Consider the following 24,980-nt stretch of genomic DNA (forward strand, 5'->3'; position numbering starts at 1 on the left):
AGAAAGTTGATCTGGAGTCATACAATGCAGACTTGCTGCAATTTTGCAACAAACTTGTGAAGCTTGCCAAGTCTAGCAATAGCTTAACAAGTCATTTTCAAACTTGCAGAACATTTTAATTATAAAAGAATAAGAATATTTTATTTTATATTATTATTACAAAACATAATAACAATATTAATATAATTATATATTGGATATATAAATATGAATATTTATCAATATAATTATTAATGGTTGGAATTCTGCTTTAATTTAATAGCCCTATGTACATATGTCAAATTTTCAATATTTAAATATGTTTTGTCAGTGTGATGAAGGATAAAACACATATTTTTATATTGTTTTCCTTTCACGTTCAGCTGTCAGTCTAGATCCTGTGAGCTAGTGCAAAGCAAAGTTGGATGGTTGGTATATTAGGGATCTCTGTGGTTTGTTCATCAGTGCACACTGTATTTTATCACTTCTATACAGTACAAAATTATAATGTTATGAACAGAATTGTAAAGGCATAATGACTGCCTTTAATTTTGATATTATGATGAATATGTTCATAAAAGTATATCTCATACTTTGGTTATAGTTAGGGCGGCAGGGACGATAAGCAATGGTAACTTAAATTTTGCTTCCCCTCCAGCCCTTTTGCCATATGCTGTTTCCTTTCTCTTAATGAGAACTCAGCAAAGCATAAAAGTAAAATCAGGTGTACATCGTATTTTATACTGTTGCATTAAGTCTGCAGCAAGTGTTTATTTGCTGTGTAACATAAATGCCAACTGTACAATATTTTGAATACCGTATATACTCGAGTATAGGCCGACCCGAGTATAAGCCGAGGCCCCCAATTTACCCCCAAAAAACTGGGAAACCTATTGACTCGTGTATAAGCCGAGGGTGAGATATGCCTGTCCATCCCTGTGTGTGTCCGTCCATCCCTCTGTGTCCGTCCATCCCTGTGTGTCCGTCCATCCCTGTGTGTGTGTCCATCCATCCATCCCTGTGTGTGTGTCCATCCATCCATCCCTGTGTGTGTGTCCATCCATCCATCCCTGTGTGTGTGTGCGTCCATCCATCCATCCATCCCTGTGTGTGTGTGTGTGTGTGTGTGTCCATCCATCCATCCATCCCTGTGTGTGTGTGTGTGTCCATCCATCCATCCATCCCTGTGTGTGTGTGTGTGTCCATCCATCCATCCGTGTGTGTGTGTGTGTGTGTGTGTGTGTGTGTGTGTGTCCGTGCAGCCTTGTGTGTCCAGCCTACCTGTGTCCCGAGCCTCCGTCCGGTCCCGTCCCGAGCCTCCGTGTCGTCCCGTCCCGAGCCTCCGTGTCGTCCCGTCCCGAGCCTCCGTGTCGTCCCGTCCCGAGCCTCCGTGTCGTCCCGTCCCGAGCCTCCGTGTCGTCCCATGCCAGGATCGCCGCTCTTCGTCGGCGCCCTGGCGGCCATTCCCCTGTTCAAAAGCCGCGCCTCCGCCTCCGCCTGTGATAGGCGGAACACTCAATTTCCCAGCAGTCAGTGTTCCGCCTATCACGGACATCGGCTCATCCGAGGATGAGCCGATGTCCGTGATAGGCGGAACACTGACTGCTGGGAAATTGAGTGTTCCGCCTATCACAGGCGGAGGCGGAGGCGGAGGCGCGGCTTTTGAAAGGTAGAATGGCCGCTGTCTGTCTGCTCGACACGCTGTTTGGGCAGTCAGACAGCGGTGACTCGAGTATAAGCCGAGGGGGGCACTTTCAGCCTCAAAAAAGAGGCTGAAAATCTCGGCTTATACTCGAGTATATACGGTACACTGAAGTCTGTCAGGAATACTTAGCTTAAGAGTATGAATGGAAATATCTAATACTAAAGGTTGGATGGCCTTGCATGGCATTGCGATATAATGACGCTGGATCCTGCCACAACTTTTCCTGCCAGCTCAGGTTACATTAAATATTGCAATAAAAGCTTTTTTTCTTTTTTACTTTGAAAGGAGAGTAGTTGAATTATTGGCCAAAGAAATGTTCCCTCATGCAGTATTTATAGCTCTGTGTTCTTTAGTGTGCATTGAAAAAGTATTCTTACCCTTTGACATTTTCTACAATTTGTTGTATTACAACCAAAAACATAAATGTATTTAATTGGGATTTGATGTGATAGACTAACACAGCGTGGCACATAATTGTGAAGTGGAAAGAAAATTATAAATGTTTTAAAAAATTTTTTTTTTTAAATAAATATCTAAAAATTATGTTGTGAATTTGTATTCAGCCCACTATACTCGGATACCCCTAACTAAAATCTAGTGGAACCAATTGCCTTCAGAAGTCACCGAATTAGTAAAAAGAGCTCACATATGTGTAATTTAATCTCAGTATAAATACAGCTGTTCTGTGAAGCCCTCAGATGTTTGTTAGGGAGCCTTAGTGCCCTCAGATGTTTGTTAGGGAACCTTAGCAAACAGAATCATGAAGTCCAAGGAACACACCAGACAGCTCAGGGATAAAGTTGTGGAGAGGTTTAAAGCAGGGTTAGGTTATAAAAAAAATGTCAAGCTTTGAAAATCTCACAGAGCACTGTTCAATCCATCATCCAAAAATGGAAAGAGTATGGCACAACTGCAAACCTACCAAAACATGGCCGTCCACCTAAACTGACAGGCCAGGCAAGAAGAGCCTTAATTAGAGAAGCAGCCAGATGGGAGAATCTGTCCACAAGACCACTATTAATCGTGCACTCCACAAATCTGGCCATTATGGAAGAGTGACAAGAAGAAAGCCATTGTTGCAAGAGCCATAAGAAGTCCAGTTTGCAGTTTGCAAGAAGCCATGTGGGGGACACAATATGTAGAAGAAGGTGCTCTGGTTAGATGAGACCAAAACTTAACTTTTTGGCTTAAAAGCAAAAAGCTATGTGTGGTGAAAAACTAAAATGGCACATCACCCTGAACACACCATCCCCACCGTGAAACATGGCAGTGGCAGCATCATGTTATGTGGATGCCTTTCTTCAGCAGGGATAGGGAAGCTGGTCAGAGTTGATGGGAAGATGGATGGAACCAAATACAGGGCAATCTTAGAGGAAAACCTGTTAGAGTCTGCATGAGACTTGAGACTGGAGCGGAGGTTCACCCAACGAATAAAATTTAAAGTACTAACAATAATTTACAAAGCCATCCATAACTCTACCCCTAGTTACATCACTAACCTAGTCCCAAATTACCAACCAAGCCGCTCTCTTCGGTCATCCCAAGACCTCCTGCTCTCTAGCTCTCTTGTCACCTCCTCCCATGCTCGCCTCCAGGATTTCTCCAGAGCTTCTCCCATCATTTGGAACTCCCTACCCCAATCTGTCCGACTGTCCCCTAATCTACCCATCTTTAGACAATCCCTGAAAACCCTTCTCTTCAAAGAAGCCTATCCTGAGTCTAACTAACGCTGTTTTACTTTCTCCATCAGCTCATCCCCCCCCCCCCCCACAACTATTACCTTTTGTATCAATTGACCCTTCCCTTTTAGATTGTAAGCTCTAACGAGCAGGGCCCTCTGATTCCTCTTGTACCAAATTGTAATGTAACTGTAATGTCTTCCCTGATGTTGTAAAGCACTACGCAAACTGTTGGCGTTATATAAAACCTGTATAATAATAATAATAATTTATTTCTGTCTAATGTAAATTTGTCAAAAAAGAATCTAAATATAATCACTATATACAGTATATAACATTAAGTGTTTGCAAAACAACTCATTGATCTGTTTATAGAGAAGATATAAGCAGTGTTTTTGCTTGAGAGTCTCTGCTCCACAAGTCCTGTGCTTGCCCCATTTTAGCTGAACACATCACAAGGCAGCATGTGTTATACAGTAATTTGACAGAATGATGCTAAGTGTAAAAAAGTCATTAGAAAAAAGCATATGAGTTTATAACATTCACATTCAGAGAAAAATAAATTCATTCATTTTTTTTTTTTTTTACTTACTCATCGTAAGGCCATAGTCATTAGTCTGATAGCCATATCAAATATTTTCTCGAAGGAATAATACCAGCCATGGGAAATTATAATAGTTTTACCCACCTGCTTGTAAATCTTTATTTTGGAAAATATTAAACATAATTGTGTATTTTCAGTAATACATTTTCTAATCTTATTTTATTACTTTAATTACCATACATTTTTCATGTGCGCATCATACAGTGCAATGCATTAACAGTCAGTGCAAAGCCACCAATGAGACAAGACAGTATGAGCTACTTTCAAGCTATAACAGAAATATACAGTAGGCTACAACTACCAGAAATAAATTATATTTTTAGTGTACATAGTCATCAGATTCAGCGGGAAGTCTAACACAAGTTTAATGGCTTGTGTGTGATATGCATTTCCCTGCTCTAATTGCATTACGATTCACTTACTGTATATAAAGAAAAAAAAAATTATGCATAGCAAAAGCAACAATAAACTCAAGTGAAAACCTCTCCATATGATACAATTCAAAATGTACTATAAGTAATGCATGGCAAATTCTTTAAAAATGCTTCACATACACACATCAGTAGTAAAACACAACCCCTATGTACGAGTTAGACATTCTGGTTAAACCTGTCCTTTCCTTGTTTTGGGGGTCACAGTCGGGATATCTCACTAAAATAAAATAAAATGGTAGTAAGAAAAGTAACCGTCTGTCCATGCTTTTCTGGATCATTTCATCCCCAAGAACCACCATTATTTTTTTCCCTACATTGAGCCAACTCATGGACACCAGAGGAACCCTTATGATTCCTATAGAGTATCTTGAAAAGACTGAACAATCAAGGACATTTTCCATGTTGGATATTACTCAATATTACTTCAGAGTTAACTCCAACATGACACTGTTTTTGCAAGAATTGCTAAACTTGGGCATATAACTCACACATTTAAGGGCATACATGGCTGAACCTAATCTAGGCAAATAATATGATTGGAAAAATAAAGCACTGATGAATGTGTCCATCAAATTAAATAGCTTTAAGCTGTTTAGAATACTCTTTTTCTTGAATTATCACAGATATATTTAAATATTTTAACAAATATGCTTGAATAATCATCATATAAGCTATGGAATTATTACATCTCTGTCGTGTACTATTAGTAAAAAACTAACAATTCACAATGTTCTTATATTTTTTTTTTTTTTTACAAACTCTTCTCTACATTTTAAGATGCATAATCTTGTAACATGTAAATACTTACATCTCCTGGTCACTGTGTTGCTGAATACTGCTCTTATCTTGCACCCTAAGATTTCTTGGTAAAACAACACTTTTTGGTAATGCTGATCTCCTGCATCCTGAACAACTCTCTCTGGTTTTTGAGCTAACCTTCATGTTACTACTGTACCCTGTAAAGATGTAGAGATCACTAAGAGGAACCAATGAGAGCTGCAGGGAACCCAGGAAATCAACACCCGCAGAATGGTTGGTTTCCCTGTGGATTTCAGGAGACCATTTCTACTGACCAGTAGAAATTACTTGAACCCTCTATAGTGTGTAATTGTTTCATTTAAGAGCATTATCATTTCTGTCTGCTACTTTGTTCCACCGCTATCAGCATGAATCACCCCTGACAAGTTTTCCTGACACCAAGAGAAAGAAGGTGACAGGGGAGGTGTTGTGATTAAAATGGTATTTCTATATACCTGACAAAGACCAGCTAGGTATAATTACGGCAATTACCACACTTACGAAACCCGCTCAGCACTGCAGCACTGATGAGACAGCTTATTACCGACCACAAGAAAAGATGAGTCAAAGTTGATGTTCAGAGCTTGTCTGGTTTAATTCTGGGCGGATCTACAACTTATATGCGCACAGTTAGTGATTAACAGCCTCAGCTTTATTACTGTGTGCTGTGTGAAGGGAGGGGGGTGACTGTGTCAGAGTGTGACTTCAGCTTTCTGCCCCTTTTTTCTGAATGCTAAGACAAACTTTATTAATTCTGAACTTTGAATGGATGTAGTAAAGAGGAGACTGCTGATAGAAAGATACAGCTTATGTAGGAGGATTTGTTTCATCTCTGTGTATCACCTAAGGCCAGTCACTTCACTGAGTATATGTAAGGGTTTACAACCACTTTAAATAACATTCCTGGATGGCATGTTTTATATTGCCAGCAAATGCCATTTCATTGCCAACTCCTGGCACATAGACTTCTACAAGGGTCTGCTATGTATTTTGGGGGACCTTTGTAATTTTCAAGCAATTTAAACTGTATATTTTTATTTGTTAGTGTCACTTATGCTATAGCACATCATACAGTAACAATAAAAATAAATAAATAAGTAAACACACTAGACAGCATCATCTTTTTTTTCTATTCAATGGATTGGTGGGCGTCGGCCTGGGGATTCCCAGCCATGGAAAGTAAAAAGGTCAGTGACATCAGTGGTTTTTTAAGGCTGTCAAGCATAATAGCGGAAGTAATACCACTACTGAATATCATATCATATGCATGATGTTTGGCTCACGTCAAATAGGTACATGTTCAGGTGTTCTGATCGATTCAGACTTCTGTTTAGACTGAACCTTGAGCTCATCTGTACTGATTGGTATTCAGCAGCATTTCTGAAGGAAATGTAAACTGTAAGCCCTTGTACACACGATTGGAGATTCCGACGACCAAATCCGTCTGAGTTATTCCGACGGATTAATTCCGGACGAGGTTCGGAAGTGATGTTGCATACACACGATCGGACTAAGTTGTTGGAAAATCCGACAAAACGCTCCGATAGGAAACATTCAGACGGAATCTCCGACCATGTATACAAGGGCTTACACTCTACTTTTGCATTGTTGCTTTAAAGGAAACCTGTACTGAGGAAGAATGGTGGCTTCCATTCTTGATGTCTTCTACTGAAAATAGTAAAATTTCAGCTATCATTCTGATTCGGTGAATTCTGTATGATTAGTCAATCACCTAGAACCTGTATGGATATCAAGGGTTCTGACTTCAGTTGGACTTTCCTGCACTGCATGGTTGTCAGTTTCTCAGGCTCAGGAGCTCGGAAATGAAGGAAGCTATTGGAACAACATAACAGCCTGATCACTAACATTTTCAGAATGGGGTCCACATTGGATGCCGTCTAATTTCCCTGAGAACAGATTTCCTCTAAATGCATGTGGTGGTTTTCCTTTTGTGTTTCAAGCATTGAATAAGCCTTCTAATTCAATAGCTTGACAAATATTTTTTTTCTCATTTCATGTGAGTCAAACCTGCAAAGAAAAGTATAAATAAAGACAATTTAAAAAGGAATTCATATAATGAACATGTGATTTCATGTATTAACCATTCTCACTTTTTAGAGTACAGCATGTTTATAGCTTTATAATGGCCTTTAATGGTTACGGTTCTATTAGTGAATACAACACAAAGGACATTAGATTATTATTTTTTTTCTGAAATATGTTATCCACAATCACTAAAACATTAAGAATCGTTAAATACTAATTGAAACTTTATTTAAAAAGCACATATGGGCAAAATAGTTTTTATTTAGGAGTCAATAAGGAAATGGGCCTGTATTACTAAGGAGCAACCCCACATCTACATTTTAAATAAAGGGTTGCTTTACTCAAAAAGGTTTAATGGAATCAAAGGCCACATAAATGTATCTGCACAAGACAATTCCTGCATTGATCTTCACTGACTTCAACAAAGCTCACACCCCAGCGTGCTGCTAAGGCAAGCTGGTATTAAATAACCAGGTTCCAGAGCTGTCAATGACCTGCTTTTTTATAGCTAAAGATACATACATTTTTCCTGACTTTCCCAACCCTGTCCTCCCTCCCTAAGGCCTGCCAGTATCGGTGTTGAATTATTTTAAAGTGTAATGTGCAGCATGTGAAGTCCTAGATGAATCAAATGAGGTAGAGGTGATTTTCCAACAATAAATTAAATTAATACATACTTTTAATTATTTAAAATATACACCTGTTGTAATGATAGCAGGCAAGTATCCCATATTACACAGCTAGGTTTTGCATTAGTCTGTGTTTATATACATCAGAAGTTCTTCCCATTAATTCCTACATTTTGCTGCCTGTGGCTGGAAAATGTATAGCAAGAGACACACATGGCTAGCTGAGCAATGATATACCCTCTTCCATAAAGGTACAGCCAATCAGATTGTGCATTTGGGTGAATCTAGATTAAACTGTGGTGAATGTATAACAATTTTCTAAACTAGAGATGTGAAAAAAGTGAAATTGGTTTTATATGACATCCTACTGTTTATTGCTATAAGAAAGGTACCGGTAATATAATAAAACCATGACAACCATGACAATTCATTGTTTTATATAGTGGTTCATAGAACATAAACTGTGGATCGTAGGAAGAAATTAGGTGGAATGGAGAATTCCACATCCTCCTGTTAGCATCTAAGTTAATAAAGAAAACCAGCACACATGTCAATGCTTCTTAATTTCCTGCAATACAAACACAAAAATCCCCTGCAAACCTGTTTAACTACAACAGAGCACATGGCAGAATCAGGAAGTTTAGCTGTTGGTTGATTTCTCCCAAGGAATCACTGAAGTTGGCAATAACCTGGTATAACTTGCTTAAAACCAAAACTTTCTTTAAGATGAATGGAATTATTAACAGACTTTATACAACAGCTAGCACTCGTATATATTAGAATATATATTAAAATTTCATTGCATTTTCATTTCATTGAACTTATATACTGGCAAGAAAGAGGTATTATATTTGCCATTATACATACAACAAAAGAAAGCAAAAGCATTGTGTAACGTCTCTGTAACTCTTAAGGCACACTTCCCCAAAATGTTTTCCACCCAGATTAATATACATATGCAGCTATAGTGTTTGGACATTGATAGCAAACTGGAATCATGCAATGTCTCCATAATACAATGCAAAATACTCTTATGTAGTTTACTGTACACGTACTATATAGATACATTTTATATGAAAATCTAATAAAATAGGTATAAAAGTAACATTTATAATAAATATCACATCTAATATACCATAGCTTTTTTTCAGGTGGACAGACCAAGTGTTATAGTATAAAAGAGTGTAACATTCACAGTTTTGGGTGAGAAATGTATTTGTTGTTCTCTGTGCCAAAAAACACAATTATCCATATGAATGAATCACAATAGAATGAAAATGTAAAACAATATATCAATAAATGCCATTGTACAAAAACATAAGCTCCAAAATGTATGGAATTCACTAACTGATTCTGAAATAGGAAAGTCCCTATACAATAATGCTGATCACAGTTGTGAAAACACAAATGCTGACATGCTGAGTGATGATGAGTAAGTCTTATGCAATGGATTTGTGCTTGTTTTGGACATAGACTTCCAACACACTAACTGCCATTAATCAGGCAATTGGTTCTGCATTTTTATGCTATTGGGCTTGCTTGCTTCAAAGATGTTTTAGAAACATCAGTGTGCATGGTAGACATCGCTATTGTTTCATAGTCATCTTCTCTAGATCTAAAATCACAAAAATTAAAGAAGAACTGTAGGTCCCTCTGAAAGTTTTTGTTGAGAAAACCATAAAAAATTGGATTAACGCAAGTCGAGATCATTGCTGTTAGATGGCAGATCAAAAATAACAAGTTATGGTGGCATGTGGCAACAGCCTCGTGGTCCCAGTCAAACACCAAGTTAAAGATGAAGAATGGCAGCCAGCACAGAGCAAATCCAACTACAATGGACAAAAGCATGATATTGATTCTCTTTGTTTCACTGGATCTGTACTTATTGTCTCTCATCTTGTCCATCATGCTGTTCCTTCGTTTTAATCTGAGGAATATCTGAAATATTGACAAATGATTAGTACATTTTACTTTTGTATACACAGTATATATGATATTATGAAAATTGCATTCTCTTTGTCACTATCAAACTCCTGAACAATACAATAGTGCTGGCAGAGAATTTTAGTACTTCATAGTGGCATTGCTGAACCAGTTTTCATCATAATCCTCTTATGACCCCATTTGACTGATTTGTTATTTCATTGTGCTTATTGTAACTATGTTTTAAATTAGAAGTTTCAGATACCTGAGATTGTTGGAGATCACTGAATATACAGCCTTTACAAATCATTTCTCCCACATATGTGCTCCCTACAGTCTTGTAAAAGACTTGTAAAAGATGAAGCGTGCTTCACTGATATTCCTGGTAGCAAGATCCATTATAAAAGGTCAGAAGAAAAATAAATATACACCTAGGGCATGTGACAGTGGCCCAAGATCTTAAGCTACTTGCTGAGGCAGATATCTGGAGGTAGCTTGGATGAAAGGAATTTTTTTGCTGAAGAATGTGGCAGAGAAGATGGTAGAAGCTACTTCTGGTAATTGCATGGAAGATTCCTAGCTCATCAATCAAGGTATCACTGGAGCTAGGTGTAAGGCCCCTTTCACACTGGGGTGGTGGGTGCGTCGGTGACAAAGTGCTGCTATTTTTAGCAGAGCTTTACTGTCAATTTTGCGGCGCTATTCGGCCACTAGCAGGTCACATTTACCCCTCGCTAGTGGTCAAGAGAGGGTTAAAACCAGAGCAGAGCTTTGTCGGCGGTATAGCCGCACTGCCCATTGATTTCAATGAGCAGGAGTGGTATACACACCGCTCCTTCACCGCTCCAAAGATGCTCAACACTGAAGAAATGGCTGCACTCCAAGATCCATCAAAATTCTTGTTTAATAAAGAACATCCCAAGTGTTACAGACAGTACAAATGGTAGACGCGTTTCACACACTAACAGGTGTGCTTATTCATTACCATTTGTACTGTCTGTAACACTTGGGATGTTCTTTATTAAACAAGAATTTTGATGGATCTTGGAGTGCAGCCATTTCTTCAGTGTTGATCATATGCGGAGGAGAGCCGATGCGGGCACCTGTGATATCATTAGCCTTTCTGTCTCACCTGGAGAAGCGAGTTCCTTTGTTTGGAGCTCCAAAGATGCTGCTAGCTGGACATTTGCTTTCTGCTAGTGCCTTGGGCTTTCACACTGGAGACACAGGAGCAGTTCTTTTAGGACGCTTTGTGGGTGCTATTTTTAGCACTATAGCACCTGCAAAGCGCCCCAGTATGAAAGGGGTCTAAGAGCAGGCACCACACAGGATTAACATTACAAATGCTGAGCAAATCAGAGTTAGGGGAAACTAGTCTAAACCCCTGTTGCAAATTGACACAGACCTCTAAAAAATGGATATCCAGCTAGAGCTAAATATAAGCTAGAAGCAAGTAGGTAAATAAGTAAAGGGAGATGAGGTGTCCTAAAAACAAACAAAAAAGGGCCCCCAAGGGTATTTTTTTAGATGTTTCCTTTGCCATGAGCCCCACCAAGGAGCCAGTGGGAGCTCAGGGAGTTAAACAAGTGGCTGAGAAACTGGTAATAAAAGGAGGGATTTGGACTCCTAGAGAAATGGACTGGTCTGCTGTAGGGATGGATTTTACCTAAATGGGGAATTTTTTTTTTGGGAGAAAATAGAACTATTAAACTAGAACCAGGGAAGGAGGTATCTGAAAATAATTTCTGAGCAATAGCCAATTCAGATACAGGATATAGATGTGGAAAGGAGAGGGGGAGAGGTCAGAAAACAGACTAGAAAGTGAGGAAATTATATTATTTACATCCAAAGCTGAAAGTCTGTAAAAACAATTGCAGCACAAGAGCATGCAATAAAATAATGGTAGGCGCTAGGACAAAATTGAAAGGCGCGTTTGGCAAATAAATTGGATGAGCAAGACCTTTTGTTATTCAAAGACGATGAAGGTATTGCTGGACAATTTCATGGGTCATTTGGTAGGAGTCCCAACTGGAAAAAATGCTTTATTGGATCTATTAATATGAAATAATACAGAACTCATTATGGATGTGCAAATTAGGGACAATTCTGCAATTGTGAGTGGTGTGCCCCAGGGTTCTGTTTTGGGGCCAATGCTGTTAACCTCTTTAAAAATGACATTGAGGTTAGAATTATTATTATTATTATTATTATTCAGGATTTATATAGCGCCAACAGTTTGCGCAGCACTTTACAATATGAATTATGCCGCGTACACACGTAGCGGACTATCCGGCGGACTTAGTCCAGCGGACTTCCCGCCGGACTGTCCGCCGGACTTTTCGAACGGGCTATTTGCCCACACACAGCACTTTTTCAGCGAACTAATACGGCGTACTAAGTCCGCCGGACTATCCGCCGTACTTTTGAAATGATTTGCTCACACACGAGGAGGAAAGTCCGCTCATTTTGAGCGCATCTCCAGGTAGGCGGGGCCCGCGAAGGATGCGTCGCTGGCCCCGCCACCTGGTATGGACTTAAAGGGGAACCCCAATGCCGAAAAAATCATCGTGGGGGTCCCCCCCAGGTCCACATCAGACCCTTGTCCGAGCACGCTACCCGGCCGGCCAGGAAAGGAGGGGCGAGCGTGCGGCCCCCCTCCTGAGCCGTACCAGGCCACGTGCCCTCAACATGGGGGGTGCCTTGGGGAAGGGGGGGCATGTGGCCCCCCCACCCCAAAGCACCTTGTCCCCATGTTGATGAGGACAAGGGCCTCTTCCCGACAACCCTGGCCGTTGGTCGTCGGGGTCTGCGGGCGGGGGGCTTTTCGGAATCCGGGAGCCCCCTTTAATTAAAGGGGACCCCCGGATACCGGTTCCCCACCCTATGTGAATGAGTATGGGGTACAATGTACACCTACCCATTCACCTGTAAAAAAAGTAAAAAAAAACACAACACACAAGGGTTCAAATAGTTTATTGCACAGCTCCGGGGGTCTTCCGTCTTCGGGGGTCTTCTCGCCGGACTCCTCCGCTATCTTCTTCTAGCTCTTTTGCTAGCGGAGGAGCCCGGCTTTCTTCCTCGCCGCCGCCCTCTTCTTCCGACTTCGGGGGTCTTGTCCCCCTCTTCGGTTCTTCTTGCCGGGCCCCGCGCCTTATTCTAGCTCTTTTACAGGCGGTGGCCGGTCTTCTGTCATCCGGTGATGTCCCTATATAAGTCGCCACGCGCCTTGTCCCCGTCATTGTGAGCAGAGGGCGACGAGGCAACATCTGAAGAGAAGAAGAGAAGAACAGAAGGCGGCGACAGTGGCGACAGCGGTGACAGAAGACCGGGCCACCGCCTGTAAAAGAGCTAGAAGAAGGCACGGTGGCCCGGCAAGAAGAACCAAAGAGGGGGATAAGACCCCCGAAGTCGGAAGAAGAGGGCGGCGGCGAGGAAGAAAGCCGGGCTCCTCCGCTAGCAAAAGAGCTAGAAGAAGATAGCGGAGGAGTCCAGCGAGAAGAACCCCGAAGACAGAAGACCCCCGGAGCTGTGCAATAAACTATTTTAACCCTTGTGTGTTGTGTTTTTTTTAACTTTTTTTTTACAGGTGAATGGGTAGGGGTACATTGTACCCCATACTCATTTACATAGGGTGGGGGGCCGGTATCTGGGGGCCCCCTTATTAAAGGGGGCTCCCAGATTCCGATAAGCCCCCCGCCGGCAGACTCCGACAACCAATGACCAGGGTTGTCGGGAAGAGGCCCTTGTCCTCATCAACATGGGGACAAGGTGCTTTGGGGTGGGGGGGACGCGCGGCCCCCCCTTCCCCAAGGCACCCCCCCATGTTGAGGGCACGGGGCCTGGTATGGCTCATGAGGGGGGGCGCTCGCTCATCCCCCCCTTTCCTGGCCGGCCGGGTAGCGTGCTCGGACAAGGGTCTGATGTGGACCTGGGGGGGACCCCCATGCCGATTCCTTCGGCGTTGGGGTTCCCCTTTAAGTCCATACCAGGTGGCGAGGCCAGCGACGCATCCTTCGCGGGCCCCGCCTACCTGGAGATGTGCTCAAAATGAGCAGACTTTTCTCTGGGCGGGAAAAGTCCGTTCATTTCAAAGGTACGGCAGACTGGCTTACGCACGGCCGGATTGTCCGCCGAAATGCAAGTCCGGCGGGAAGATTGGAGTGCAAAACTACTTTCTAAGTCCACCGTACTTCCGGGTAAAAAAAGTCCGCCGGAGGCTACACACGGGGGGATTGTCCGTCGGATTTGAGTTTGCCGGACTTTTCCACCCGATTGTATGATCGTGTGTACGCGGCATTAGGAGTTAAATTTTTAGATTTGCAGATGATATCAAGTTATGAAAGGAAAAAAAACTTTGGCACAGGAAATAGCCACATTATAGGATGGCTTTGATATAACAGGGATGTCTACTTAAAGTGGTAGTAAAGTCTGTACTACCACTTGTACCTACAGATAAGCCTATACTAAGGCTAACATGTAGGTACTGTGAATAATTCCTAAACTTGCATAGTTACGGTGCCGGACCTTCAGCGCCCCTGTCGGAAACAGTGGCTCTCTCGCGCATGCGCGGGAGTGACGTCATTGCAGCTCTAGCCAATTATAGCTGGAACTTGTGAACCCAGAAGACAGACAGGGTGAACACGTCAGCCCTCTCAGCGGGGACTTTACAGCCCTGGAGGGATTTGTTCAAAAGTGAGTATTTAATAATGTGCTAGTATGCGATGCGAAAGATATTTATTTAAGGGATACATCAATACTTTTACCCCTTTACATAGCACTGCTTTAGCCTTATCTTGACTATGCAACTCAGTTACGTTTTCCATTCAACAAGAAAAATGTCCTTGAATTAGAAAGCGTTCAGAGATGGGCAATAAAGTTAATAAGGGGGCTGGAGATCCTCAGCTATGAAGAACAATTAAGTAAATTACACAATTATTTATCTAAAGCTAGCTGAATGAAAAGAAGTGGGTGGATCAAGGTTGATAGATGAATCCTCCCCACTCAGACATTTTATTCTGACAAGGAGACTCTCTGCTGTCAGAATACATTTATCAGCAGCTGCAGCCATTTTTTTTGCTTGAGAAAAATTTTCCACATGCAGAGCTGGCACAGATACAACTGCATGTCAAAGTTTAACATGCATACAGGAATGGGAGCGCAGATCTGAATACAGAGCATGTGCATCCACTTCTATGGCCTTCCCATACGCAGCTCTGAAGTGGACGCACACACATCTGCCAGCAGCTCTGCGCAGAGGATGGCAGAATTAGCCCTAAATGAGCTACTACTTTCATAATACCTATTCTATTTTGTGCTGTTTTATGGGTATCCTTCACCCCTAAAGTCTCTCTCTCAGATTGAATTTAGCAACAAAAGGTAAATAAAATTGAATGTCACACAACTTATTTTTCTCCCCCATACATCAGACCAGACCTTGAGATGGAAATGTTATGCTGCATACACACGACCGGTTTTCCCATCGGCGTTCCGCTGAAACTGTCTTGCGTACACACAATCACGCCAAAGTCCGATCATCAAGAATGCGGTGACGTAAAGTACGTATGACGAGACTAGAAAAAGGAAGTTCAATAGCCAGTAGCCAATAGCTTCTGTCTCATACTTGCTTCAGAGCATGCGTTTTTGGTCCGCCGGAACAGCATACAGACGAGCGGTTTTCCCGATAGGTATTGGTTCCTTCATAAATATTTGGAACATGTTCTATTTCTAGGTCCATCAGAATTTTAAATTTTCCATATTCAAAATGCACTGGATGTGCAATCTGCTGTGATTGTCAATACAATCCTAACAACATACCAAACACAGATTGCAAGCACAGTGCGTTTGCCTGCACCAGATCGGATAATGTACTATTTTGATATGGTGCACTGTGTTACTGAAATATAGTTCATGCACTACTTTTGTTGCGATCCAGTGGGATTTCAGCCCATTCAAAAGAATGGACTGAAAACTGCATCACACTGAGACGCACAGGAATGAAGAACATGTCCTTTGCAATTCAGGTGTGAACCAGCTTCTAGAGGATATAATACAGAGACTGGAAAAAAATAGCATTATAAGTTGCTCTAATATCTAAATATCTATAATAATATAAAATAGAAAAGTTAAAATTTTTACCTTAGTATAGCATACGAAAATAAAGCATAACGGTGCAAGGTACTGTACAACAAACAATAATGTTGTGTATGTAAGTCTGAAGTTTTCATCTGGAAATTCTTCAAGGCACACGTATTTACCAATATATAAATCAATGCTTATATTCTTGAATGGTTCGTCTGTTAAGGAACTGTACATCATGAATGGCAAAGAAGCAGTCATGGCTACCATCCATATTGCTGTGATTCCAACACAAGCATGTCTGTTGTTAGGCCTCCAGCCACGAGGATTTATAATCAGCTGATGACGTTCAACGGCAATGAGAACCAGTGAGAAAATAGAGACTGTCACTGAAACACACTGTATATATTCATTTAGTTTACACATTCCCACTCCAAAAATCCAGTGATCCATTAGGGTGTAAACTAAAGTAAACGGGAGACACATTATTGTTGCCAGTAGATCAGAAAACGACAAATTTACAATGAGGATATTAGTAACATTGCGCATTTCCTTTTGCCTTAGAATAATGATGATGAGAGCCAAATTTCCAGAGAGTCCAAGTATCATAACAATTCCATAGGCCAATGATAAAGTAAACACAATTGCTAGTGGCAAAGCACATTCTTCATCTAAAGGCAGCTTTGTAGACATGTTGTCATTAATAGACTGATTACTTAAATATGTTGAAAAATTCATCTTGTCAGGCTTGTCCATGAATCAACCCTCTAAGTATGAAAATGAGAAGGCTTCAATGAAGAAAATCAATTGCATGTTTAGCTTCCATTCTGTAAGGGGTAACCAAGAGTTCTTCTAAACTTCATCACTGACTGAAAAATCTGTAAGGGTCAAAAGCAAAAACAAATTGTCACTTGAATTTTTACATCAATTAGCCCTTTTAAAAAGCAAGTCAAAAACACTAAATTTCAAATAGTAGGGAAGGTTAAAGCCTAATCAGGTTCTTATAGTTGTGTTGGTGAGACAAAAACTGGAAAAACGTGTAAATATCTTTAACGTTAGGGGAGATACCACTTCTAACAACTTTTTTCTATCTTAGTGATAAAGGACACCAGGAAAAATAGTAAAGGAGAATCTGAGAGCAAGATATACAGCAGAGGTCCTAACATTTCTCCATTGTACCCAAAAGTGGGAAAAACTATATATAGAATTGAAGTTTGGCTTGTGCTACTGCTAACATCTCTGCATGGTTTGCTGCTTTATTCATACGAAAATACCACTATGCCTTTTTTGAACCTGGTTTCACAACACTGCTGAATCATTTATCACAGCTCAGATATGTAGTAGGTCTTACAGTAATTATAGTCAAAGGTAGTTTTTCTATGGCCAATAGGATATGCACTTTGCTACCAGTATCCGTATGCACAGTACCACCCTGTGAAGATACAAATCCACACTCAATATAGCCAAATTTAGATCATCAAGGGATTTCATATTTCTGAAAATATCAAACTGGACTTCAATGTAAACACTAATAATAATTGACCTCTTGATATAATCACTGTGACATCATTACATCCATCTAGGAAGCAGTTCATGAGCTGCTCGGGAAACGGGCCAAGGATCTGCAGATGTTTCAGTGATCCAGGGATTGTCCATCTTTATCATACAGGCACTTTACCTGCATGCACCAGGACAGTGTATCTGTAAATGTGAGTTCTTTACTGTGGTTTTATTAAAAGTTGTTTTTAAACAGTAAGACACTATGTTGAGTTTTTTCCTGCCCTTCTGACTACAAGGAACATCATTTGAGTAATTGGGAGTCCTTATGAGGATAGAGGAACAACAGATTGCTGGATTTATACCCCTGAGGGGAAGGTGTCATTAGACCCTACGGTTGGTCTTCATGTGAGGTGAGCACTTATAGAGACAGGTGGAGGACACAGTGGTGTGCTTGATCACTTATTTTTCTTTTGGATTTAATGTCTTAAATCTACTATCAACAGTCACTATATATATATCTATATCTACATATATATCTATATATCTATATATATATACATATATATCTATCTATATATATATATATATATATATATATATATATATATATATATATATATATATATGGGCATTTTCTTTGCATATTGCTAGATTATATAGATTGTCTTCACTTTTGATTATTTTCACCTAACTGACTCATTAATACACCCTGCTGCTCAGCTGGATGTGTTTGCACTTCACTATTTTAATTTTACTATACAGTATAATATAATGTAAATTCATAATAAAAAAAAACAATTGAGGCCTTAACAGGTTACAACCTATTCACTCTAGTATAAGTTCCCTACATCTCATTTCACATATATCACAGTATTTGTGCACATTGGTTAGTGCTACATCATTCACCATTTAACATTATCACTTAAAAATATTAATTCATAACATTCACGCATTCATGACCAACACCAGCAAATAAAATCATAAACTCAAAAGAAGCTGCGTATTCAGTGGATTTCCAGCTCAAAAAATAATATTCCTATTAAACAAACTTAAGAGGAAGCAGTGATATACAAACTTCAGATAAGAAATGCACTTATGCTAGTTGCCTGGCTGTGTCTAATTTCAATTATACTGTATATAAATTAATTTACAAAAATCTCATATCAATTTTAATATTTTTAGATATAATTTCACAAGTCATTTCCAATATTTTTAAATCTGCAGATTTATTAAAGTAATACCTAGTGATCCTACCATGAAGGCCCTCGTGCAAGTTCATTCTGTTAGAGGATGGAAACTCTATGTCTCTGTTTGCCAGTTGTTCTCACGTGTTGTCACCCTGGCACACAGATATCTTAGGGAATCTACAAGTGGCTGCTCCAATGCACACTCTGCAGACATGGCCTACTGTTGTCACTATAAGTAAAACTGCTGAGACATACAATGCAGCCATCATGAGAGTGAACTGCACAACATGATCAGCAAAGGATGGAAAAAACTTGATATCAAGTATTTTACTGGAAAAAAAAAGCATGGCATTTACTTATAATAAACAATGCTTTTGTGTGCTTAATGTCATTCATTTAGAGATTACATATGCTTTAGGTTCTACTTTAAATTTTATATCTACTTTAAATGAGTTTCAGAAAAGTGTCAGTATTCTTTATGTCTATACCTTATGTATTCCATTGAAGACCATTGAAGACCATTGAAGTCAAAAGCATCAGTGTGACAGCCAGGGAAACTTGCATTCTCAAAAGGAATGGTTAGCAGCATCCATAATCACTCTTCAGAGAGTCAATTTAAATATTTATACTTTCCATCAGAGGGATTGTTTGCATTTTGTTTTTGATTTCAAGCAAATGCTTATCCGATTTCTCTTTACATTGTCCCAGATTATATTATGTTTATGCTGTTTATGGCTCATGGCTATTATGTAGAATATAGATTATTCATCAATATTGTATCTGACCTGGGTTATTCCTTGTGGATGCTGTAGAGATTATGGAGTTAATGGAGGGAGGAGACTTATACATACAGTATATACTGTTGGATGGATATGTAGGCTACATCTTTCCCTCCTTATTTACAGTATAGTTCTTCCTACATACTTATTGGGTATTTCTCAGTTTTTTGTTAGAATTGTTGGAATACTTTATGCATCTATTTGGTGATCCCACATCTTCTGTTGACACTTTTATTTGAACCCTGTGAGCCTAAAGCCGCGTACACACGTAGCCGTCTGTCCGACGTACTTAGGCTGGCGGACTTCCGCCAGACTGTCCGTCGGAATTTCCGAACGGGCTACTTGCCCACACACGGCACTTTTTGAGCGGACTAATACGGCGTACTAAGTCCGCCGTACTATCCGCCGTACTTTCGAAATGAACGGACTCGCCCACACACGCGGAGGAAAGTCCGCTCATTTCGAGCGCGTCTCCAGGTAGGCGGGGCCCGCGAAGGAGACGTCGCTGGCCCCGCCGCCTGGTATGGAATTAAAGGGGAACCCCAACGCCGAAAAAAATCGGCGTGGGGGTTCCCCCCAAGTCCACAACAGACCCTTGTCCGAGCACGCTACCTGGCCGGCCAGGAAAGGGGGGCGAGCGAGCGCCCCCCCTCCTGAGCCGTACCAGGCCGCGTGCCCTCAACATGGGGGGTGCCTTTGGGAAGGGGGGGCCGCGCGGCCCCCCCACCCCAAAGCACCTTGTCCCCATGTTGATGAGGACAAGGGCCTCTTCCCGACAACCCTGGCCGTTGGTTGTCGGGGTCTGCGGGCGGGGGGCTTATCGGAATCCGGGAGCCCCCTTTAATAAGGGGGCCCCCGGATACCGGCCCCCCACCCTATGTGAATGAGTATGGGGTACAATGTACCCCTACCCATTCACCTGTAAAAAAAAAGTAAAAAAAACAGAAGAAGAAGAAGAACGGAAGGCGGCGGCGACAGAAGACCGGGCCACCGCCTGTAAAAGAGCTATAAGAAGGCGCGGTGGCCCGGCAGAAGAACCGAAGAGGGGGACAAGACCCCCGAAGTCAGGAGAAGAGGCCGGCGGCGAGGAAGAAAGCCAGACTCCTCCGCTAGCAAAAGAGCTACAAGAAGATAGCGGAGGAGTCCGGCGAGAAGACCCCCGAAGACGGAAGACCCCCGGAGCTGTGCAATAAAGTATTTTATCTCGTGTGTTGTGTTTTTTTTGTACTTTTATTTTACAGGTGAATGGGTAGGGGTACATTGTACCCCATACTCATTCACATAGGGTGGGGGGCCGGTATCCGGGGGCCCCCTTATTAAAGGGGGCTCCCGGATTCCGATAAGCCCCCCGCCCGCAGACCCCGACAACCAACGGCCAGGGTTGTCGGGAAGAGGCCCTTGTCCTCATCAACATGGGGACAAGGTGCTTTGGGGTGTGGGGGCCGCGCGGCCCCCCTTCCCCAAGGCACCCCCCCATGTTGAGGGCACGCGGCCTGGTACGGCTCAGGAGGGGGGGCGCTCGCTCGCCCCCCTTTCCTGGCCGGCCGGGTAGCGTGCTCGGACAAGGGTCTGTTGACTTTGGGGGACCCCCACACCGATTTTTTTCGGCGTTGGGGTTCCCCTTTAAGTCCATACCAGGCGGCGGGGCCAGCGACGTCTCCTTCGCGGGCCCCGCCTACCTGGAGACCCGCTCGAAATGAGCGGACTTTTCTCCGGGCAGGAAAAGTCCACTCATTTCAAAAGTACGGCGGACTGGCACCCACACAGCCGGATTGTCCGCCGAAATGCGAGTACGGCGGGCAGATTGGTGTGCAACACGGCATTCTAAGTCCGCTGTACTTTCGGGTCAAAAAAGTATGCCGGGGGCTACACACGGGGGGATTGTTTGGCGGACTTGAGTTTGCCGGACTTTTCCACCGGATTGTTTGATCGCGTGTACGCGGCATAAGGCTCAAGTGATAATGTACATCTACGAAAGTTATTTTAAACATTTCTCCTATTATAGTGATAAAAATTGATGTATTATGGTGCTGTTTTGTATTTAAAGGGGCCCATAGTTGAAATGCCATGGAGGACTCCTGTGTTAGTTCCTTCTTCCACTGACAGTAAGCCACTGGCTCCTGCTCCTGTCAATCAAATCCAATGATGCGAACGCCGGGGGGTTCGGGGCCGAGTCCAGCATTCGTGTCAATGAACGCAAATTCTGGTAACCCCTAGGGGGGGGCTTTTCCTAGGGGGTTATCCGATGTGGGGGGGAGCCGCGAGAGCTGCCAGGGGACCATAGAAGATGAGGTTCGGGACCACTATGTGCAAAACGAGCTGCGCAGTGGAGGTAAGTATGACATGTTTGTTATTTAAAAACAAAAAATAACCCATAGCCCTTGTACACACGGTCGGAGATTCAGACAACCAAATCCGTCGGATTTTGTCTGTCGGATTTCGTCCGACGGATCTTGTCCGAAACTGTTGCATACACATGGTCGGACAAAGTTGTCGGAAAATCCGATCTTTCAGAACGTGATGACGTAATTTCGTTATGATGGGACTACGTTCAGGCTAGTAGCCAATAGCTTTGATGTAGGAATTTGATCTGAGCATGCGTGGCACTTTGTCCGATCGGAATTCTCTACACATGATCGGAGTATGTCCGATCGGAGCATTTTGTCTGAAAATATTTCCGGCAAGTTGGAAAATTTGGTCCGACGGATATTCCGACGGAAACAGTCGGAATCTCCGATAGTGTGTACAAGGGCTTGCAATCACTTTAAAGCTGTTGTATACCCTTTAGCACATTTTTACCTATAGGTAAGCCTATAATAAGGCTTACTGGTAGGTAAAATGAATACCTCCTAAACCTGTGCAGTTTAGGAGTGTCAGAAACCATGAATCAGACTGAGACAGAAGTACAGTTAAATCTCACTTGTTTAATAATAATAAAAAAAGGTAAATAGAGTAAACGTAGTCAAAACATAGATAGAGTTCAGGAACCGAAATGGATAGTCAGACAAGCCAAAATGTCAGGGAGCCAGAGATGAGTGTAGTGGAACAGCAAACAGGATCTGGAGCCAGAAGGAATGTCAGCCAAGCAAGTCTTTAACAGGTACACAGGAGAGCGTCTCTAGAGATGTGACCAAGGAGAAGGCAGATATTATCTGGGCTGGACGGCTTAAGTAGGCAGGACTGACGAGCAGGATGTCATCAACAGGTGAGCCACTGTGGAGAGATAGGAGCTGGCAATTAATCAACAGCTGAGTGGACAGCTCAGAGAAGGAAGGGCTGAGACCAGCCCTGACAGTACCCCCTCCTCAATGACCCCTCCCCCTCAGAGGACCACCAGGCTTGAGGGGAAAACGTCTATGGAAATCACAAAGAAAGACAGGGGCGTGTACATCTGAGGATGAGACCCAAGAGCGTTCCTCGCTCTGCACCCTTTCCAATGCACCAGGTACTGTATGTGCCCATGGAACTTATGGGAGTCAACAATGAACTGTACTTCATACTCCTCATGGTTCTCAACCTGTACAGGGTGAGGACGAGGCACGAGGTGGTAAAACGGTTGTAATACATTTGAGATACGCATATTAGAAAGAAGGTCTAATGCGTAAGCCACTGAGTTAATCCTGTGTAGAATATGGAAAGGCCCAATAACCAAGGTGCAAACTTCAGAGAGGGAACACAAAGTTGGAGGTTGTGAGATGACAGCCATACCCTGACCCCAACCTGTTAGGAAGGCGTAGGCTCAGTCTGTGGTCAGCATGGAGTCTGTACCTATCATTAACATGTCACAAAGCTTCCTGGACTTGTGCCCAAGTGGAATGAAGACCATGGAGATGCTGCTCTAACTCAGGAATACTCTGCGGAACAAATGAGTTAGGCAACATGGAAGGTTGGAAACTATAGTTCACCATAGATGGGGACAATCGGGAAGCAGAATTCAAGGCACTATTGCGAGGAAACTGCCCACAATAAGAGGTCTGACCAGTTTTTATGATGGTCTTAAATATTGAAATGTAGGAATTGCTCCAAGGACCGATTGGCTTGTTCTGCGGCCCCATTAGATATGCAGAGGAGAAAGCAAGCTGAATTCTCAACTGTGCACAAAAGGCGCACCAGAACCGGGACACAAACTGACTACCCCTGTCTGAGGCAATCACCTTGGATAGCCCATGTAAGGGAAAGATCTCCTGAGTGAAAATGGAAGCCAGTTCATTAGAAGTGGGCAACTTCTTAAGTGGAATACAAGACATTTTTGAGAACCAGTCAACCACCATAAGGATAACTCTACCATGTCGCTCCTACTGCGCGCTGAATGAGAAGGGGCGGGGAATATTCTAGAAAGAACGTCGGGCGGGCGATGCGGGCAGAGTTTCATGTATACGCAGTGTATATCAAGCTAACACACATGTGTCGTATGTGCGTTCTGTATGCGGAGGAAAGAGGAATAGAAGTAGCGAACGTTCTAAACGAAGGTAAAATTTGAACTTTGGCCATCAGTGGCCTATATTGATTCAAGATTGAGGCCTATATTGGGATACGATTATGAGAGTTTAGGCAGACATTAGTGTTTTTGTCTTGTGTATTGTCTTACAGCAAATATGAATCACTTTAAGGACCCAGAATTCATGGCCAAATATAGGGAGATGAGGAATTTGTGTGAGGTGAATCACAGCTTATATTATAATAAACAAGCTAGGAGGTCAACGCTAGAGAAACGTCTGGAATTTGCAAAGACTCGGGTCCCCGATGCAACCATTGTGTTCTTGGAAAAGAAAATTGGGATCTTGAGGAACATGTATAAGAAGGAGCATAATAAGATCCAGAAATCACTCAGATCAGGAGCAACAGCAGCGCGAGTGTATGTACCCAGGCTGTGGTACTTCAACAAATTGTGGTTTCTGGACTTAAGCCAGGGAATCACTTTCTACCCTTCCCTGCAGCCTTCCCTACACCCTTCCCTCAACCCCAGCAGATGCTAACGAGGAACAACCTGGGCCTTCCATCCTGGAAGAAGTGGATGCACCCAGCTAGAGCCAGGTATATTATTTTTAGACTTATTTATTGCTGTATTATTAATGATTTTAACTAGATGTTATAATTGATAACAATTTAATGATTTAAAACAGAGATTTACGTATCAATAGACAGTAGTGGCCAAAAATGTTTGGGACAAGAATGAAAAATGCTGGGGTCAGAATGATAGTCTTTTCTATTTATTAACATTCAAATTGCAAGTCATGAGCTAAAAATTGTGTGATTGATGAAGCAAAAAATGTAAATGATGTCCCTTTTTATACACAAGATAAGCTCAGCCAGGAGGAGGGTCTGGAAAGTGGCAGCCAGGAGCAGGCTGTGCCCAGTGTCAGCCAGGAGGTGGGTGGGTACAGTGTCAGCCAGGAGGTGGGTGGGCCCAGTGTCAGCTAGAAGGTGGGCAGGCCCAGTAGAAGCCTCACCCAATCCCAGGTGCCTCCCCTTCACCTTACAAAAAAAAAACCCAGGAAGGGGATGATGACGGAGGAGGCAGAACTGGGCCTCATTAGGGAAGCAAGTGATGTCCTCAGAAGTACCCCCAACACTGAAGAGGCCTATGGCTGCTATCTAGCCACTAGATTGATGAAATTGGAGGAGGGCCAATGCCTCCTCTG

General features: G+C 42.2%; 1 protein-coding gene across 1 annotated transcript in view; it reads right to left on the bottom strand.

Annotated features, from left to right (window-relative positions):
* Positions 1–4,052: 4,052 nt before the first annotated feature.
* NPY1R (neuropeptide Y receptor Y1) overlaps positions 4,053–24,980 on the bottom strand; it is a 95,734-nt gene continuing 74,806 nt past the window's right edge. The window contains exons 2-3 of the mRNA XM_077477147.1: positions 15,933–16,750; positions 4,053–9,812 (exon numbers count right to left, since the gene is read on the bottom strand). Coding sequence (XP_077333273.1) covers positions 9,396–9,812; positions 15,933–16,628 — 1,113 coding nt within the window. The 5' untranslated portion in view covers positions 16,629–16,750 and the 3' untranslated portion in view covers positions 4,053–9,395. The remainder of the gene's footprint in view (positions 9,813–15,932; positions 16,751–24,980) is intronic.

Source organism: Lithobates pipiens, unplaced genomic scaffold (assembly GCF_037356315.1).
Source record: "Lithobates pipiens isolate NorthernLeopardFrog02 unplaced genomic scaffold, aLitPip1_a1.2 Scaffold_13, whole genome shotgun sequence".
Lineage (NCBI taxonomy): Eukaryota > Metazoa > Chordata > Amphibia > Anura > Ranidae > Lithobates > Lithobates pipiens.